The sequence below is a fragment of the Temnothorax longispinosus genome, chromosome 7 (genome assembly GCF_030848805.1).
Source record: "Temnothorax longispinosus isolate EJ_2023e chromosome 7, Tlon_JGU_v1, whole genome shotgun sequence".
In the NCBI taxonomy this organism is placed as follows: Eukaryota; Metazoa; Arthropoda; class Insecta; order Hymenoptera; family Formicidae; genus Temnothorax; species Temnothorax longispinosus.
Window position 1 is genome coordinate 8919300 of NC_092364.1, and position 18649 is coordinate 8937948.

Here is an 18649-nt window from a genome sequence, read left to right on the forward strand (position 1 = left end):
TATAATTTGTTCTTTCCTCGTACTCTCGTTCGCAATTATTGAAGCGATGACGACGTCCTCGTCCAATCGCTCATGCTTCTCGATGAGTCGCGAGATGAAGTCGGCATATGCGAAGCTCTTGGTGTTGACGTAGCGGATCTCAAAGTCGTAGGCGAGCAAAATAAGTGCATACCGCTGCAAACGGCTAGCGGTGAAAACGGGAATGCCTCCCTTCGATCCGAAGATGGCAAGAAGTGGCTGATGGTCTGTTTGGAGCTCGAACTTGCGCGACCATATATATACCGGTGAAACTTGCGGACTGCAAATGTCAGAGCCAAAGCTTCCCGTTGAACTTGTGGGTAGTTTCTCTCAGCTTTGCTAAATGAGGATGTGGCATGCATGACTGGTCGACGAATCCCATTTGGCATTTCATGGAGAAGCACCGCTCCCATAGCTTGACGCGTCCGCTGCCACGATGATTTTCTTTGACGGGTCGTAGTGTGTAAGGGCCAAATCGGAAGTGAGGACGTTCTTAATCTTTTCGAAAGCTTCCTGATGATCTGGTTGCCACTCGAACTTGACGTCAGCACGGAGCAGCTCATTTAATGGTCCTCTGAGATCCTTTAGGTGCGGAATAAATTTTCCATACCATGTTACTGCTCCGAGAAAGGCTTGAAGTTGCTGAATGTTTTTCGGCGGTGGAATACGCTTGAGTGTTTGAATTTGTTCAGGTCGTATGCCATCGGCATCGACGATATTACCGAGAAACTCGAGCTGCTTTTGCGCGAATGAACATTTCTCGAGCTTAAGGTGAAAACCGTAATCCTGAATGCGTTTTAGGGCTTCAAAAAGATTCTTTCGGTGGTCTTCTTCATCGACTCCTCCAATGATGAAATCGTCTATGAGCGAAAATACACCTTCTGCACCGCTCATCATTGTGTCAACTAATTGCTGGAACGTTCGCGACTGGTATGTTCCACAGGTCGAGCGCTTCCATCCAGTCGCTCTCGAGTACGTTGAGGTTCGATGCTGCGACATAACACGGTCCGGAATTCTCGCGGCCGTGTAACTTCAAACGAGCATTGAATTTACCTAGCATCTTGAGTGGGTCACCTGATGCACTAAAAGCCTGCTCCTCGCAATTGCATAGCTTGGGTGATCCGAGAGATCTCCAGTTAGCGGACGAGATGATCGTCCAATCAGATCCGGAATCGAGTTGCAGCCTTAGCTTGGTGTTGCCAATCTCGGGTTCGACAAATCTGCGAGTCGACACGGACATCGTGCTTACCGCTTTGCTGCTTTGCCGTCCGAAACGTGGCTTCCGGCCAGCTGATTCGCAGTAGCCCTCCTTGTGGCCGGTGCGCTTACATGTCGAGCACTGCTTGGTTAGGAAAGAACATTCGCTCGGAAAATAAATTTTGCCGCAGCTCCAGCACGGAAAATGCGCCTTGACGGCCTCCCCACTGCGGGCCGCTAGCGCCGTCGTCTCGGTACTCTCTCCCACTTTGCTGTTCGAACTCTGCTTGTTGCCCTTTGTACGCTGCCTCCGCTGGATTGTCAGTACGTCGCTCAGCTTTGCAGCTTCTGGATCTAACACCATTGACTTCTCCAATCTCAGGCTGCTCAAACGCGATGCAAAATTTACTACGTCCCCCAGCTTAAGTTTGTGGATCAGTTCTCTGGCCGCGTCGTCGGCTGCCGCCTCCTGTTGCATCTTCTGGCTCTCCATCTTGTTCAACAGTTTTTCTAGCGTTTGCGATTCTTCTGGCTTGTTGAGTCCCTGCACTAAAATGAGCACCTTGAGGTCGTCAGCGGAGCAATTTGCGATATTGAATTTCTCGCACTTGAGATTGACGCGAGCAGCGTATTCGGCATAATCTTCATGCGGTTCCTTCGCGACTTTGAGACACTTGTATCGGAGAGCAAAGTGTGACTCTTTACGGCCAAAGATTCGCTTGAGCGCGGTCACAGCGTCGAACGAAATGTCAGCCTTAGTGCGGGGAAGAATGGTGTTCGCGAACCTATCGAAATCTATGGTGGAGAGCTTCTCAGTTAGTAAGCTGACTTTCGCTTGATCGTCCATCATCGCTGCGTCTACCGTGAAAATTGTTTCATACCTCGCATACCAATGCTCGAACGTCGCGTTGTCCTCAGCGCTGTAAGCGAACTTTTCCATGCGTTCAGCAAGGTCCTTGTGCAGCGAGTAGGCTGGCATCGCTGGTTGCCGGACCGCTGGCTGTTGCGCTGCATCTGCTGAAGCAGGGCTTCGATTCTTTGATTGGCTGCTTTTTGTTGTTTGGCCATTGTATCCAGCAAGGCTTGAATCGTTGGGTCGACCGGCATTTTGAGGTTATGTTACGCGCGGAAAGAATTTACAGCCAACCGATTTACCGAATCAAATTATTGCGTGAATTCGACTATCCTCGTCGCCACTGTTGAGACCTGTAATCGGGAGCAAGCACGTGGTCTCAGCGTAATATCAAATACTCTTATTCGTACTTGTATTTCGAGCGCCAACCCTCGACCGCCTGTTACAAGAGAGAGCCCTCGCGGATGCCGGGTAGCCCAAGATGGATGCCCCGGGCATAGGTATACTATTACATAGAAGGATCCAACAACGAAAACACGCATACATATCGAAAAGGTCGGCGTCGATTTTTGCCAAAATCCAGATTCATGTCATCGTACGGATAAAATTCAGAGTTTAGATAAAGTTTCACGTTGGTCAAGTCATGGTGTAAATAGACAGGTGAAGCATTCCCGATGCTGCGCACTCGTTCAGTTTTTGAACCAATCAGCGCGCGACCTTTTTTGCGAGAAAAGCAATATGGCTGCTTCCATCAATTCGTAGTCCGTTACGTCCGTTATCCGTCGCGTGCGTCTGTTGTGCGGGAAATATTTTGTGTTCAACTTTTGCGACTTTAATAAAACATACGCAGTAAGTAGTAAATATAATTAATGTTGAGAGGCATTTATATTGGTTGATATTTGCTAAATAACCCAAGTAGCAAAAAAATATTTTTCAACGTTTTTAAAAACATTTTTAGTAATAAAAAAAATATTTAAAAAACGTTTAAATTAATAGAACAGATCCTTTTTTTCTTATTAAAAAAGTATTATTTTATTGATTTTTTCATTATTCACTGGCGATTTAAATTCTTATTTTTGCTGTATTTATTTTAACATTGTAAAAAAAAACGTTTTTTTAACATTAAAAAAATGTGTTTTTAATTATTTTAAAAAATTAAAGAATTTATTGCGAAAAATATTACTTCAGACGCTCTTCACGAAATGAGGGAGATTCCAGGTTCGAATCCTGGCTGAGGTAATATTTTTCGCAATAAATTCTTTACAGTTTTTAGTAAATGTAAGTTTAATTGTCATTAGTTTATTTATTTATTTAAGGTTTTATCTAAAATTTTACATGATTCACACATTTTTATTTCTTATAAGCGAACTTCACCTTAAAGTGAGCGCGACAAAATGGGTCGCCTCCTGATTGGTTCAACCGCCAAAGCTGCCGCCATTATGCGCAATGCTTCACCTTGTTTTTTACACCATGGGTCAAGTTACAGTCATCGAATACGCTAACATCTTGCGACATGATATTCTTGCGCCCGGTCTGCAGCGCAAAGATAACGTACCGCGGCTTCTCCAGCTGAGTCGCCGTTTTGACGGCCCACGAATGGTTGGTCGTGCTCTGCAACATGGGGTACTCGTACAGATCCCACGAACGGAAACTAACACTAAGATATCGCCCGCTTTCCAAGGCCCGTAGCATGGATAGCTTATTGATCGCGTTTAATGTGATGTGAGGCATTCGCCACTGTACTTTAAACAATTCAATTTCCGGCTCCGTCGCCGAATTTCCTACAATGCAATTGTTATCGCTACGCGCGTGTATCAAAATTAATTCGTGACGAGCGTTAACAACCACGCGTTTGTAATCCTTGCAAAAGCCCAACAATGTGTTGAGCGGTACGCAAAGTGAGTACCCGGTCCCTCAGTATTATCCAAGTTCACGATGCCACTCTCGTTTCGACGTATACCGCCGATCGGTAACGAGCCGCGCATGAAAATACCTCTAAAATATGGAATGCGCATACGTTTTGCCAATTGTTGCAGTTGTACGTTGGTAGTTACACCCTTGGGGATTTTTAGCGTCTCTTCGATGTTTTTTTTCTCGAGACTCCCCGTCCGCGTTTGTACGAAGCGAGATAAAGTCCGTGACCTTTTATGGCGCGATTGTAACGTTGCATCTCTTCCAGCTGACGTCGCGAGGCTTTGTTATCGTTCACGGCCTTTGCGATTCCCGCCGCTCCGCCGACCAACGAGCTGAGAACCCCTAATAACGGTAGAATCGGTAGGATACCACCGCGTTTCGCTACCGGAAGTATTCGCTTGTTTTTCTTTTTTTTCTTCGTTTTCAAACCCATACCGAGTTTCGTTTTAGCCTTCATGGCCGCCTAGACGGCTGTAGCCGCAGCTCTTTCTCCGAGAGTCGAATCGTTCGCGGTGACACGTTTTCGCGCTTTCGCGGCGAATATATTGTCTGTCACGTGTCGTTCTGCGAGATCGTTGCTACGCGAGTAGGCTATGTCGTGCTCGCGACACGCTGCGTCCAAAGGATTAATACCCCAATCACCTCTTGCCAATTGTATTTCTAAATGAGTTCCCGGACCGCAAAATTGATAGCCGGGAATGTGTAATTCGATCGGAAGCACGTTTATCGCGCGATTCAACAGACCTCGACCTATCTTCGGCGGCATTCGCCGTAGTTCTTTATCAACGGCGGCGGACCGTTGATGTGCGTTTGCTGACACGGCAAATTATAATGTATTAAACAGCGACGACATTGCTGAACCTCTGAATCTGCCTTGATATATTCGAGAAGCTTATCCCACTAATAATCTATGTGATTATAAAACTGTCGTAGTAGAATGACCTTTGGTATATACTTTAACTGCTCGGTGGTTAAATCGTAAATATCGCTGTTATCCGACACGAGCAAAAACATTTTAAAGACTGAGCATCTCAGCTCTACGCGTCTCTATAAATAGGCCAGCTTTCTCGATACTGTATTTCATTTGTTGTGGAGAGAAGGTAAAATGCGGTTCGTACGACAATCGCGGACGATCAAAGTGACAAACTTTGATGATAAAATACAGTTAACGAAAGAGGTACGCAAACATGGAGGCATGCATGATTTCTATATTTTCTATACGCGGTATCATCTGCGGTCCGTCGAATTGCGGCAAGACAAACGTCTTGATAAGCTTGCTGGAAAGTCCGGACGGTGTACGTTTCGAGAACGTGTACGTGTACTCGAAATCGTTGCAACAACCGAAATATCGATATTTGGAGAATATACTAACACCGATAGAAGAGATTGGCTACTTTACGTTTTCGAATAACAGTGACGTCATTCCACCGAGCGAGGCGCTCCCGAATTCTATTTTTATCTTTGATGACGTGGCGTGCGACAAGCAGGATACGATAAGAGAATACATTGCAATGGGCAGGCACGCGGACGTTGACTCCTTCTATCTTTGTCAGACGTATGCAAAGATACCGAAGCATCTTATACGCGACAACGCGAATTTATTAATTATGTTTAAACAGGATGGTACCAATCTGAAACACGTATACAACGATCACGTAAACACAGATATGTCTTACGATGATTTCAGTAAATTGTGTCATACGTGTTGGCAACAAAAGTACGGATTCGTGGTGATAGACAAGTACAGCGCGATTTCGAATGGTCGATACAGAGAAGGATTTAACGACTTTGCGATACCGAAACGTGGTTAGTTGTTGTCGACGCGTCGATTGAACAACGTTATCGCAACATGGACAGCAGCGAGGAGATTAGAGAGCGCGAGTGGATAGCAAATCAAATTGCGAAAACGAGCAATTCGATTCGCAAAAAGTATCACGCCTTGAAAACTGGTAAAATGGAGGAAGATATCGCGTTGGAGAGACACTTTAAGCCCATCATCGAGCCTCTAAGACAGATTGCCGAAAACACCGTTGGCAAAGAATCTGATGTGTCAAAGATTGAGAATGAAACGGCGTGGGAAGACGAAGAGCCGAATCTGAAACGAAAACGACCAAACGTCTCATTTAACGACTCTGTAATGGCTTCAACTCTGGTTACGTTGAAACGATCGATAAATGTGCCATCTAATTTGAGCGAAATAACCAAAATTCTACAACCGCGTAAATCGAAACGATCGAAAGGTCCATTGAATGAACCACCGATAACCTCTGCGCCTTTCGTACAACCCACAATGCTCGAATCACTCGCAAAACAAAGATGTTTTCGAAACCACGAATGACTCACTCGTGACGTCCGTTCGACAGCAGTTGCAAACATCTGAGGGTCAAAAAACGTTGCAAGATCAATTGGGTCCATTGTTTATTTCAGCAACGATGGAATGATGCTCGGTAATAAACGTTTTGACGTGAAAAACGCGGACAAGATAATTATCGATGGCATACGATACGCTGGCACACGCGGTCTTTACGAGTTGATCTTTAAGAAATATCCCGATGACGATATCTACACGGAGGACGATATGCAAACATACAAAAGCATTCTGTTGGCAACGAGTGCTCATAAACGCAATTATGATGCTCACGCTCGAATAAATAGCAACAGGGGATACAAGTACACAAAAATAATCGGGCCGTTGATTTCGGGTAAAAAAACTAGAAAAGGTATACCGCGTGCCATGACATTAAACGGCAACAACATCGACCATATAATTGCATCGTCGATTTTGGGTAAAAAAACTGGAAAAGGTATATCGCGTGCCATGACATTAAACGACAACAAGATCGACTATGTTCATTGGGACGATCCCAATGAGCTCGTAGATCGCCTCCGATTGCTCGAAGCTTCGCGTCTAGCGGATCACACCGGTCACGATAACGAGATCCTGTCGATTATCAAAGAACTTCGCGAAGCTGGACTTATTATAAATTAAACCGCGCGTCGGCCAGTCATTCAATCAACATCAAAATGCTGATCAACAAGTTTGGTATATCGCTCGGAAGAGGCCGTGCGGAACCGTACTATCAATGGAGCGGATTAATCAGAAATTACGTGCGCGATAACGCTCTTTGTATGGTCGCCACCGACTTTGACGCGAAATCGCGCAAGATTCGACGGATAGCGCCGCCTGTAGATGATGGCGATGCCGCCAATAAATGCTACGTGCAGCAGAGCTTGCAAATTTTGAAAGATCGACAGGATGAAATCGAGAGAAAGATGGTCGCATTCCAGAATAATATGCAAATTACCCTAAACGAACTTCAAAAGATGATTCAAGATGTAATTGCGAATCATCGCGAATAGATAAGAACGTACATCTGATCTCTGCGTCAGTTGCGCGCCATCGTCATGGCTAGTAAGAAACAATTAGCTGAGAAACGGCGGCTGGTGGAAGAATTACACGCTCCTGCAAGAAGAAATTTTTCGCGAAGACGCGTCATAGTGCGCGGATACGATGACCTGTGGCAGGCGGATGTGGTCGAGATGCGTCCATACTTGCGATTCAACAGAGGCTACCACTACATACTCACCGTTATCGACGTGCTGAGCAAGCACGCATGGGCCGTACCACTCAAGGCCAAGAGCGGACCCGAGGGTTACTACGGCGATTGCAAAAATAATTCGAGACGGCGGAAGATGCCCGAAAAATCTGCAGACTGACAAGAGGAAAGAATTTTATAACGCAAACGTGCAGAAACTCTTGAAGAAACATAAAATCAATCACTATTCGACCTATTCCGTAATGAAGGCATCGGTCGTCGAACGATTCAATCGCACGCTCAAGAACGACATGTGGAAAATGTTTACGCCCAATGGAAATTACAAATGTATGTATTACAGGTATGTGACCCATCGATGTTACCCCCGCGATTGCCGACAAGCTTCTAACAACGGTGTACAGCCACGTAAAGATCGCTGCTCCCGCGCGATTCAAAGTGGGCGACTCGGTACGCGTGAGTAAATTCAAGACAATCTTCGAGAAAGGATATACGCCAAATTGGACCACGGAGGTGTTTAAAATCGTCAAAGTGCAGAAAACTAATCCCGTGACGTATCTGTTGGAAGATTCCTGCAGAAAACCCGTCGCCGGCGGCTTCTACGAATACGAGTTACATCGCGTTGCTAATCCCGACGTGTATCTCGTTGAAAAAGTTTTGCGCAAAAGGGGGGATGAGGTTTATGTAAAGTGGTTAGGATTTGATAATTCACACAATTCATGGATACACAAGAATAATGTATTGTAAAAATTTATTACAAAATAAAAAAAGCATATACATACAAATAAGTCATTTATTTTTATAAATATATAAATGTAATTACAATATATTTACACTGGTATTTTATAATGCCCCCATGGCAGCGTCTCGGTAGAACCGGGTATAATGTATCGCTTATCGTTGTACGGCCTTAGAGCTATTTTCGTTTCGGACACGGTGTATACCTCGTGTTGTTTGGATCTTATGCAAGCCTGCTGTAGCGTCATTTCAATTTCGTCGCGCAGACACTGCGTGTAATCGTCGAACGTTATCGACCTGGCTACGACGTTACTCTTAACACCTTTAGCCTTTTTCGTATCTTTCTTACCGTTCACTTGCAAGGCGCATCTTTGCTCTAAGCCCGACGAATTTGGTCATTATCGCACCGTTATTTTCGTCTTTCATTAAACCCGGTACTTTTTTATTGGCGAGTGGGATATCGTACGCATTATCGATCGCATAATCGCTTGTGTCAAATCTATGAATGTGGCGCTTCATGATATCATACACATCGTCGCACTCGATGTGATAAATGAGACTGTCCGTATCGGTGTACGTGACTTTACACTTGTCGCGATACAACGGTAACATGTACTCGTGATGAAATTCGTACAAACATGTCTTGGATATATCGAGGATGCACATACCCATGTAGATTGGTTTGTCGAATTTCACCTCGAGTTTTCGTATTTTTATTGCTACTAAATTTTCCGAAAAGACGCTTTGACTATGAAAATTTGGTTTCGCGATCATTGCTTCCGCGCCGTATCTACCCTCCCAATGAGTCACGAGTCGCACGTCAACGTGATTGCGCACATTCTCCATGGTTTTGCCAAACACTGCATTGTTCATCAATTTGTATAAATTTTTCTCGAAATCATTCTTAGCCAATGTTCTAAATTTCGTATTGAGGTCTATATAATCGCGAAGTCATGGAGATTGCGCGAATTTCAATATGCGGTGAATCTTTGATATACGAAGACCGAGTACACTGCTGCAGGTTGCGATAATGTATGACATAACGTTTCTTATCGTATAATGTTGCGAGGAGCTTGTCCTGCCGCTTACCGGGTGGTTTATCGCGCGTCGGACAAAACGGTAGGTCAGTGTGCACGTCGTGAAGATGTTGCGGATACTCCAACTCGACTTCGAGAATATAGCCTATCGAGGAATCCAACGCGACATCCATAACATTAAAATCGGTTACGTCGTCGACCCATTGGAAATCTGCGTATGGCAATGGTTGGCACATTGCCCAGCCGTATAAGTTGTTTACGTCAAAATACATCAGTTACGACGACGGTTTCGATGGATCGTACGACTGCATGTACTTGTTGTTGGCCGCGTTATCTGTTTGAACATTGACTCAAACCGCCGCGTATACCGCGTTCGATAAACATGACCATGTCAATGTCGGTGAGCAGTTCAAAATTGATACGCGTATGCTTCAACATAGCATCCCACGTAAAACCCGGTAGAGTATAATAATACGCGGGATCGAGTCCATAATTCGCGACGAAACTATCGCGAAAATTTTCAAAGATATCGGCCAACAGCAAGACATCGGTCTTGAGATATAAATCGCTGTAGTCACCGAGCGTTTGAATGGAAAACCGCTGTCAGACGTTGACGGCGTGCGCGTAATCGCTCTTGGATACGGTGTCACCTGTCAATGAACTGTAAAACGAGTCGCGCGTGTCAGCAAATCAAAATTTTCTGCGGATAATTTACAAAATTCGCGTTGTAATATTTGCAATTTATTCTTGCTGAGATAAAATGCCAATTTGTCGAGACTCGCGGTGAAAAACTTGTACGAATCAATAAATCGCAATTTGACGCAAGTTTTCTTATCTTTATCTTCGGTGCTTTGAACGTTTTTTGTAAACGAAATGTATTTTCCTTTTGTGATTAGGAATAAGTCTACATGTCCTTCGTACGCTGTTGCTATTTCCGTTATAATAAAATGTGCATCGTATCCCGATAAATTATGAAACACTATGGGAATGCAATGCAAATCTTTGTAGTTCAGATTACAATTAGAATGCGCAGGACCTCTGTATCGGCCGGTCAGGTGACAATGGTCGCGTACTCGCACGTCGTCTGGCTCGAACGGTTCTTCGCACACGTGACAGTGCGTTGCGCTGTTAAATTTTTCCCACTCGTCTCGCGTAAAATCTGCCATGGGTATATTAGTAGACAAGATGGTCTTTACATCGTGAGCTAAACGTCTTAGCTCCTCGGCGAACCACGCGACGCAATCCTTATCGCGACGAAACCGATACATTGATAACGACTCGTCGTACGAGCAACGCACATAGTATCCTATGCTAAATACGCGATGGTGCTGATATGTGTACCTGGTCGTTTCCGGATCCGGTTCCATCTTCTCCAGGGTACATTCCAGGTCGGTGTATACAATAAACGGAACTCGTTCCTTCCTGTTGTGATTCTTAAAGGCCAACCACTTGTCGTTATCGCTCGGTAACTTGATCGCGCAGTCGTTTATCTCCTGACAGTCGACGGTGTGGGCTTCCAATTTCTCGCTCGTGTAGAAATAGTGCAAACATCTGTAAATAATAAAATTTTTTATATATCTTTTACGTAAAAATTATTTTTTATTTTTATTTAGATGTATACTCACTGATCACAAAAGTATTTTTTGTTCCTATTCTTGCTCAATTGCGAGCTCACAAGGCGGGATAGGTTCTTAATCCATACAAAATGTCCCACGTTGTCGTCATGCATGTACAGCAGATTTACATGTTTGTCTATCTTTCGATCAGTAACCTGTATTGGCAAGATAGCAATTTCCTTGTTTTTTTTCTCGATGCTGTACACATTGATGGAGATGTTGTGATTTTCAAAATTTTTAATTTGATCCAACGTCATTGGAAACTCAATGTCCGTAAAATTTAGCACCGACGTGTAATGAGGATACGACGATTCCCGATATGTGTGTTCCTCAACTGGATGCAGAGCAGCCACCACTGACCATGCGAAACATGCATTGTTCCTTGATCGCACGTTTATCACCGCTCTCTTCGTTTTAATTTCTCGCGGTATTTCCACAAAACACCCCGCGTGCAATGGATTATATTTGTTTACGTTAACAGTCAAGTATACGCGACAACGCCCATCCGCTATCACGTTCCTGGAATTCTTCCAGCGTTGCTAGAGTAAGCTCGATGACGTGTCGTTTGTACCACTCACACAGATCGGACTCACGAAAGAGTTCATAGTTTCTTGTAGCGATACTTTTATTTGCGCGTTTGTCACCCGCAACAAATTCGCCATTAAACATTGTGTTCATCTTTACATTGTCGTGTCGTTGCATGATGTTCCGCATATGAATGAGTACAATTTCTCTCGCGTCTTTGAGAAATTGACGAGGGTCAATGTGTTTGGAATTTATTACCACACCAGTCAGTATACGACTTTCAAAAGCCGTATCTATCTCGCGCCATCTGAGTCCTGTCTCGCTCGCATTGTATCCGGCACCCACATGCACGAAACGTTGACGTACCAAGTCTTTCAGACCTTCGAGTCGTGCGATACAGGCGACCAACGACTGTTTGAGACCGATCGATGACTGTTTAAAATCGATCGATAATTGTGGCCATTTAATTCGGCTTTGTTCTTCCAACAATTCGATAATCTCGTCGCATCGTTGCTCCCACGCGGCAAAGTCTTCCTTCGAATTTAATAGGGTGGATTGGTCCAACAACTCTTGCTCCATGTTATTGCACGATCCTTTTTCTGACACAATTTGTTGTACTCACGACTTCCAATTCTCGACTACTGAGCATATCCCCCAGATTATTCATTTTATATTCTACTAATAATGCATCGTTTGCTTTTTTATCATATCTAATTTCACCGTGATCTCAGTAGCTGTACATCGGCGCTATTTGCAAAATTTGCAGTTTTTCACGTGTGCGATGAAATCATTGCGAGACACGTATGTTCTTGAAAACGATATCGCGCCATTGACTTTCGGTGATATGATCTGTATCAATGCAGCGGTCGTACATTGGCGCTATTTGCAAAATTTGCAGTTTTGCACGTGTTCGATGAAATCATCGCGAGACACGTCGCGACATGTTCTTGAAAACAATATCGCTCCATTGACTTATGCGAAATTGCAAAATTTGCAGTTTTGCACGTGTTCGATAAAATCATCGCGAGACACGTATGTTCTTGAAAAAATCATATTTGATGCTATTGCCCGATGAGAGAGATGATCTCATCACGAATGTTCTTGACAAAGATATCACATTTAACATATATGTGGATTGTGGTGGTGCAGCAGCCGTACATTGGCGCTATTTGCAAGATTCGTATTTTTATATGTATAAATGTTCTATGAGAATTCTAGCGCGCGCAGTCGAGAGTTTGATACGGTTCGAGTACGTCGCAAGCAGCCTCCAGTTACGATGAACACTCACGGTGCGAACTGCTACTACGTTCCGATTCAGGATAAAGCGTGCGAGAAACAGCACAATGAGTAAGTACCGCTAATTTTCGTACATACTTATGCAAAAAAAAACCTTTTATAAACATAATTGTATTTTTTTCAGTTTTGATAAACCTCGCTACACGCCTCGTATCTTGCAAAGAAGATTTGCATTGACATCAACAGCGTATAAATTTTTGGATGTTGGAATCAACGTGGGACCTATGTCCTCTGTGGATATACTTATCGGCGATAACCGAGGCAATCGGATAATTCTGCCTCATGCTACGTGGGTGATATTTATCGAAAAACGTGCAGATATTCAGTGACTCGTGCAGTCACCGGCGCCATCATCGCTAGCGTTTCGAAATTTGGAACTCGTTAAAATACGTGACGCATAATATTGTAAAATTGACATCGTGCGCCACCAGCCTGTACATGAAACCGTCAACCGTACTTTTCTTGTTCGAACTAGAACATTGCGTCGAGAATGTGTATTTTCAACTATGCCAAAATGTTCATGGCGTAAGTAAAAAATTTAAACAATTTGTGACCGTTTTACGCCAAAATTGTATCACCGATAAATGTAATGCAGTTAGAATCTTGCGTGAATTTTATGATAAAAATTCAATTATTGATTGTGAACTGTTGGCGTATGCTGCAGATAATATTATACACGATGTATTACATGAGAAATAAATGTATATTAAAATGCATATCATTGTATCTAAAATTATCTTTCCTTCTGTCTACCGTTCCCTTGTCCACCGTCAGCGGTTTAGAATTACAGAACTCTTGATAAGAATGCACGTGCCGCACTTGTCGCGCGATCATTAAACGTTTTCTCTCATCTGTCTCATATAAATTATTAAATATTCTTCCTCTTATTTCCAATAAATAAATCACTTAAAATAATATAAAAATGATCTAACTATAATGGGACCGCGCGAACAAGAAGACGCGCGCGAACGGGGGCCGGGAGCGAGAAGACGCGCGCGAACGGGGGACAGGGGCGCGAGAAAACATCTACGAGGGGGAGATAACGCGAGCGGGAGTGTGTGACGTCACGCGGACCGACGCGGCCGTTGCACGCGGACTCCGCGGCGCGGTGAAAACGCGGACTCCTCCCTCGCGGCGCCCAAAAACGCGAACGCGGTACCCCCGCGCGGACTCGCGGCGCGGAACAGCGGCGCGGGTGAGTCATCCCGGTGAGTCATCCCGATGAGTCATCCCGGTGAGTCATCCAGGTGAGTCATCCCGGTGAGTCATACATGTGAGTCATCCCGGTGAGTCGTACATGTGGTATGCCAAGGTCACCCCTCCTTTCCCTCGTAATCCAATTCCCCTGTTGTGACGTGACATTTGTCACGTCCGCCGCCCAGACGATAGCTCGGCCGAGGGGAAGGTCAGGGATGGCGCCTCGACTCGGGTCGAGAAAGGGCTACCCGCGTTAACTAACCTTTTTTGAGAGACATTCCGTAGGGATGACAGGTGGTGCTGGAGCGTGGGATCACGACCAGATGTAACGACGATAGTCGCGACGAGGGAGAAACGGGCGCTCGGAGGACGCACGGCGGAGTGGTCGGCCGACGGGCGGGCCACCGGGACCTGCCGCTGGAAAAGCGCCGGGAATGCCCCGCACAGCGTAACACGGCCCCGCCGCAGCATGAACACGGGTGCGCCACCGCGACTGCAGCGCGGGTGGACGACCCACACACTCACCCGACGGCGCCCCAAGGGCCGAGCGGCGCCGCCACGGCCTGGCCAGCCGGGCGGAAAACCGCGAGGGTTGCAGCCAAGTCAAACGGGCCGCGGGAAAATGGCGGAAATCGTCTGCAACGTCGCGAACAGGGCGACACACACGACCAATCGGTGGGGCGGAAGAACCGCGAGCTTGAGGGCGCAAGTGCGGGGGTCCGGCGTGGTCCCGCCGAGCCGGCCGCTCCTCACTGTCGATCTAGCCGCGGACGAGGAGCCACCCCTGGAGGAGCGCCCCCGACGCCGCCGAGCAGCAGCGAGCAGCCGAATTGTAAGATCTCCACTCCGGTGCTGCCTATTCATTGAGGGCTCGATCTCGGTCGCGACACGGTGCCAGAAAGGCGTATATCGAGTAGATTACTGTGTGACTCGGCCTGATTACGTGTCGTACTTAGCTACCGGCTCCCGCCGTTGTGGATGCCGGGAAGATTATCGCGGTTGTTTGTCGGGATCGCGGGCACGTGGCCGGCCGAGATCGTAGCCAGAAACAGTAAGAGCCCTACTCAAAAGCTTGCGAATGATCGGCAGTCAATTCGCGTATATCGTCGTGCGTGTCTTGTGAATCGTGGACGGAGGTGTGCCGCGGGCGGCACGCTCCGGTGCATATTGTGTTTAGTGTTGCGTATTAGAGTATACTGTGGCGTTTCGCGTACGGAAGTCCCGGGTGCGTGTCGGGAGGGACCGCGCCGGGCACCTGTTTTGCGTATTTGGGTATATTGTCGCGTGTCGCATACGGAAGTCCCGTGTGCGTGTCAGGAGGGACCGCGCCGGGCACCTTGGGGTGCATTGGGGTGCATCGCGAGCCTCGCGGATATCTTGCGCCGTGTGTGCGGGCAAATATCGTCGCGTCTGCTCAAAAAGGAATCTCGCGAGCGCGCCATTGTCTGGCGTTGCATATATTGTGTCGTGCGTGTGCGAGTCGTGTATGTCGAGCGTGTGAGGATTGTTACGTCGAGTGTATGAGAATCGTTTGCGTCGGGCGTGTAAGAATCGCCGAGCGTTCGGGATCCGGAGATTAAGGCGTGGGCGGATTGGCGTTATCGCGGGGTCGCGCTTAGAATCGAGATTGCGGGGCCCGCTCGAGAGCTTCGCTCGCGAAGGGAGCCTCGCGAACGTGAACATCACGCACTTCGCGCGTGCTGTAACGGCCGATCCGAGTACCGCGGTGGTACCGGCCTCGGTTTCCCGATACGATTTGTTCGCTTATTGAAGGAAATATCTCTCATTAATATTGTTTATCGTCGGGCTTTATTTTTGTGTGTTGCTTGCGTCACGCTCCTTCTCCACCTTCATCCCTTTCACGCGGAGCTACGCCTGAGCTTGTGGCGAGACTAAGGAGGAAAACGCTATCGAGACGTGGTGCGCGTCTATAATCGCACCTGGCGCCCAATCGAATGGTATCGCCCAAGACCTCAGATACGGGAATTACGGTAAGAGAAGTGACTTCGTTATCCCCTTGGAGCTATCGTCCGGTGGTCCGCAGATTAATTTGCAGCCGCGCCCCCTCGGCCAGCGAGACCGAGGGAAATCGGGTTGCACTGTGTAACCCGATACCCCCTCCCCCTCACCTCCGCGGTACCCCCCCTCACCCCCTCAGATCCCTGGCCTAGAACTAACATAGCTTACCTACTCCCATTATATCTTTGAAAAAGATATCTCTGCAACATTTGCATACGATTATATGCAAGTCGATTTACAGTTAGTTCTTATATTTTATAAAGATCAAATCAAGTTTATTTGTAGCCAATAATACAATTTGAGAGGACTTGGATCCCGTACTGATTCGTCCTGGCGAAAGCCACACGCCGCGAGGGGACTTAGAAAATTTTTGCTTGGGCGGCGCCGAAAGTAACGACCGCGGCGCGAAAGCAACTCGCCGTGAGGAGATTTAAAAAACTTTTGCTAGGGTTGCGCCGGAGGTAACGATCGCGACACGAAATCAACATGCCGCAAGGGGACTTAAAAAACTTTTGCTCGGGCGAGCGCTAGTAACATGCGCTGCCGCGATACGGCTACATGCGCCAGTACCTTCTCGTAAGCAAAAATCCTTACGCACTAGGATAAAAGGCGAACCTATGAGATACTTGGTTCTAATATTTTTCGTGATACCTCCGAGATATCACAGTGCAGAGATGGCAAAGTGTACATTTTATGTTCTTTCTGAGACAGAAACTGGATCAGAAGATTTTTGATAAATCCTTTTTGGATAAATCATGAAGAATTCTTTCTTATTTTTCTTCAGATACAAGTTAGCGTTTAGATATAGTTTTATATTGGAATAGTATCTAAGCATAATTAAATTTATTGCAAATTTTTATAAAAAGAACTTCTTTTATATCTGAAGAAGGAGTCAGAATTGGTGACATAAAAATGAATTTCTTTTGAACTCTTAAGAGTCATTTTATTAAGGATGTATCACACGTACAATCTTAGACAAAAGTGCATGAAATTTGAAATACTTGAATATCTACGCCTAACGCATAGTAAATCTAGATGTAAGATACTCAAATGATAGTAGGAGTCTTATTTTTACTCCTAGAAAAGTATTTTTTACTTTATAAATGTTTTTTCCGTATTATTTGCGATTTTTGTAATTTATGAGCCTAAACTTTTGGCAGTGAAAATGCCCTGATTTCAACTTCATAACGTCAAATTATTTCAAAGCAAAAGACATTATTCAGCAGTGCTGATAAACAAATGTGACTTTAATAACGTCAAAAAAGATAAATATGTATCATATAAACGATAATTTTGAATATTATTTATTATAAACATTGTTATGCGACTCTCTCAAAAGAGACGTGACAACGCTGTATGACTCGATTCACGTAGGTTGGCAGCCTTGCAAGACTTGACGCGAGCTCCGAGGTTATATCTGTCGTTTACATTTTTACAATGTCAGACAAAAGTTATCGGTGGAAAGGAAAATTAGTGACAAAAGCCCTTTATGAAAAAAGACTCGCTCAACGAAAAGCTGGAATAGAAACGTGCAATAAGCGAAGAAAAGTTTCGACTGAACCGGAGGAAAGTAATCCCATAACCAATGAAGATGTGGAACAACAAACAAATGTCATCGATGGACGACGTATTGTCGATTTGAACATCTTGGGACAGCAATTATGGTGTTGTTCTTGTACCGAAGCTCTTTCTCTACAGTACATAGAAAGTGAGATACGAAGTGGCTTGGGTTCTCTATTTCTAGTACGGTGTCATAAGTGCCTCGTCGTGAATAAAGTTTGCACAGGCACGCAACAATATACCGATAAACACAGCCCTCGCTTCGACATCAATTCGGAAGCAACATTAGGTAATACTTTATGACAGATTATTGTGCTTCTATTGTTATTAATTTTATAATTACTATTTATTATTTGTACATATTGAATTTTTCGCTCTGCAGGTATCCTACATTGTGGTTTAGGATGGACACACTTCCAAAAAATGCTAGCATGCATGAACGTACCATGTATGAATTTTAACACATTTAAAAAATATGAACAAGAAGTGGGAGTTGCTGCGGAGGAAGTAGCGAATGAAAGTTGCGTAGAAGCCACTGCGCTGGAAAGAAAACTCACTATCGAAAATGCTGAGAGCATCGAAAAGTTATTGTAAATGACTACATCTTTTATAAAATAGCATATTTTACGTTAATATTTATATATTCATATTTTTGAATTCTAATTGTAAATATGAGTCATTCAATTTGTGTTTACTGTTTGAAAACATAAAGTAATTCGGCTTTTATATTTTCAATGGTTATTTACAAATCAGGTTATTTACAAATCACAGTTATTTACAAATTAGTTATTTACAAATTAGTTATTTACAAATTAGGTTATTTACACATTAGATTATTTACAAATTAAATTATTTATAAATAATAATTATTTTGATCAACGTTCTTCGATGTAGAATGTATTATGTAATCTAAGCTCTCTTCGAATCCTAATTACACACTTATTAAAACTGAGAAAAATAATATAAAAACAAACCTATGTGTATTTACTCTTCTTTTCAGGCCTGAACAGTTCCAATCCAATTTTATAATTAATTCTCGACCGCAAAATGATCCTATTCCTACCTGTATTGAATCCGAACCTGAACAAGAACCTACTGTTACTTTCAACGATGTAATCCGCGTTG

The 18649-nt window shown here is 44.7% G+C and overlaps 3 protein-coding genes and 1 pseudogene across 8 annotated transcripts in view; 2 read left to right on the top strand and 2 right to left on the bottom strand.

Moving 5' to 3' along the window:
• The window catches only part of LOC139815798 (uncharacterized protein CG3556), a 120663-nt gene that overhangs the window by 18998 nt on the left and 83016 nt on the right, over positions 1 to 18649 (bottom strand). The window lies entirely within an intron of this gene.
• Positions 8312 to 12513, bottom strand: LOC139815800 (uncharacterized). Its single transcript, XM_071782982.1, has 2 exons — positions 10937 to 12513; positions 8312 to 10862 (listed from the first exon to the last, which is right to left on the bottom strand). Exons 1-2 carry the CDS (start codon positions 11182 to 11184, stop codon positions 9965 to 9967), a joined length of 1146 nt encoding a protein of 381 aa, XP_071639083.1. The 5' UTR covers positions 11185 to 12513; the 3' UTR covers positions 8312 to 9964.
• LOC139815804 (uncharacterized) lies at positions 12706 to 15894 on the top strand (annotated as a pseudogene).
• LOC139815803 (uncharacterized) lies at positions 17363 to 18147 on the top strand. Its single transcript, XM_071782984.1, has 2 exons — positions 17363 to 17813; positions 17907 to 18147. Exons 1-2 carry the CDS (start codon positions 17402 to 17404, stop codon positions 18116 to 18118), a joined length of 624 nt encoding a protein of 207 aa, XP_071639085.1. The 5' UTR covers positions 17363 to 17401; the 3' UTR covers positions 18119 to 18147.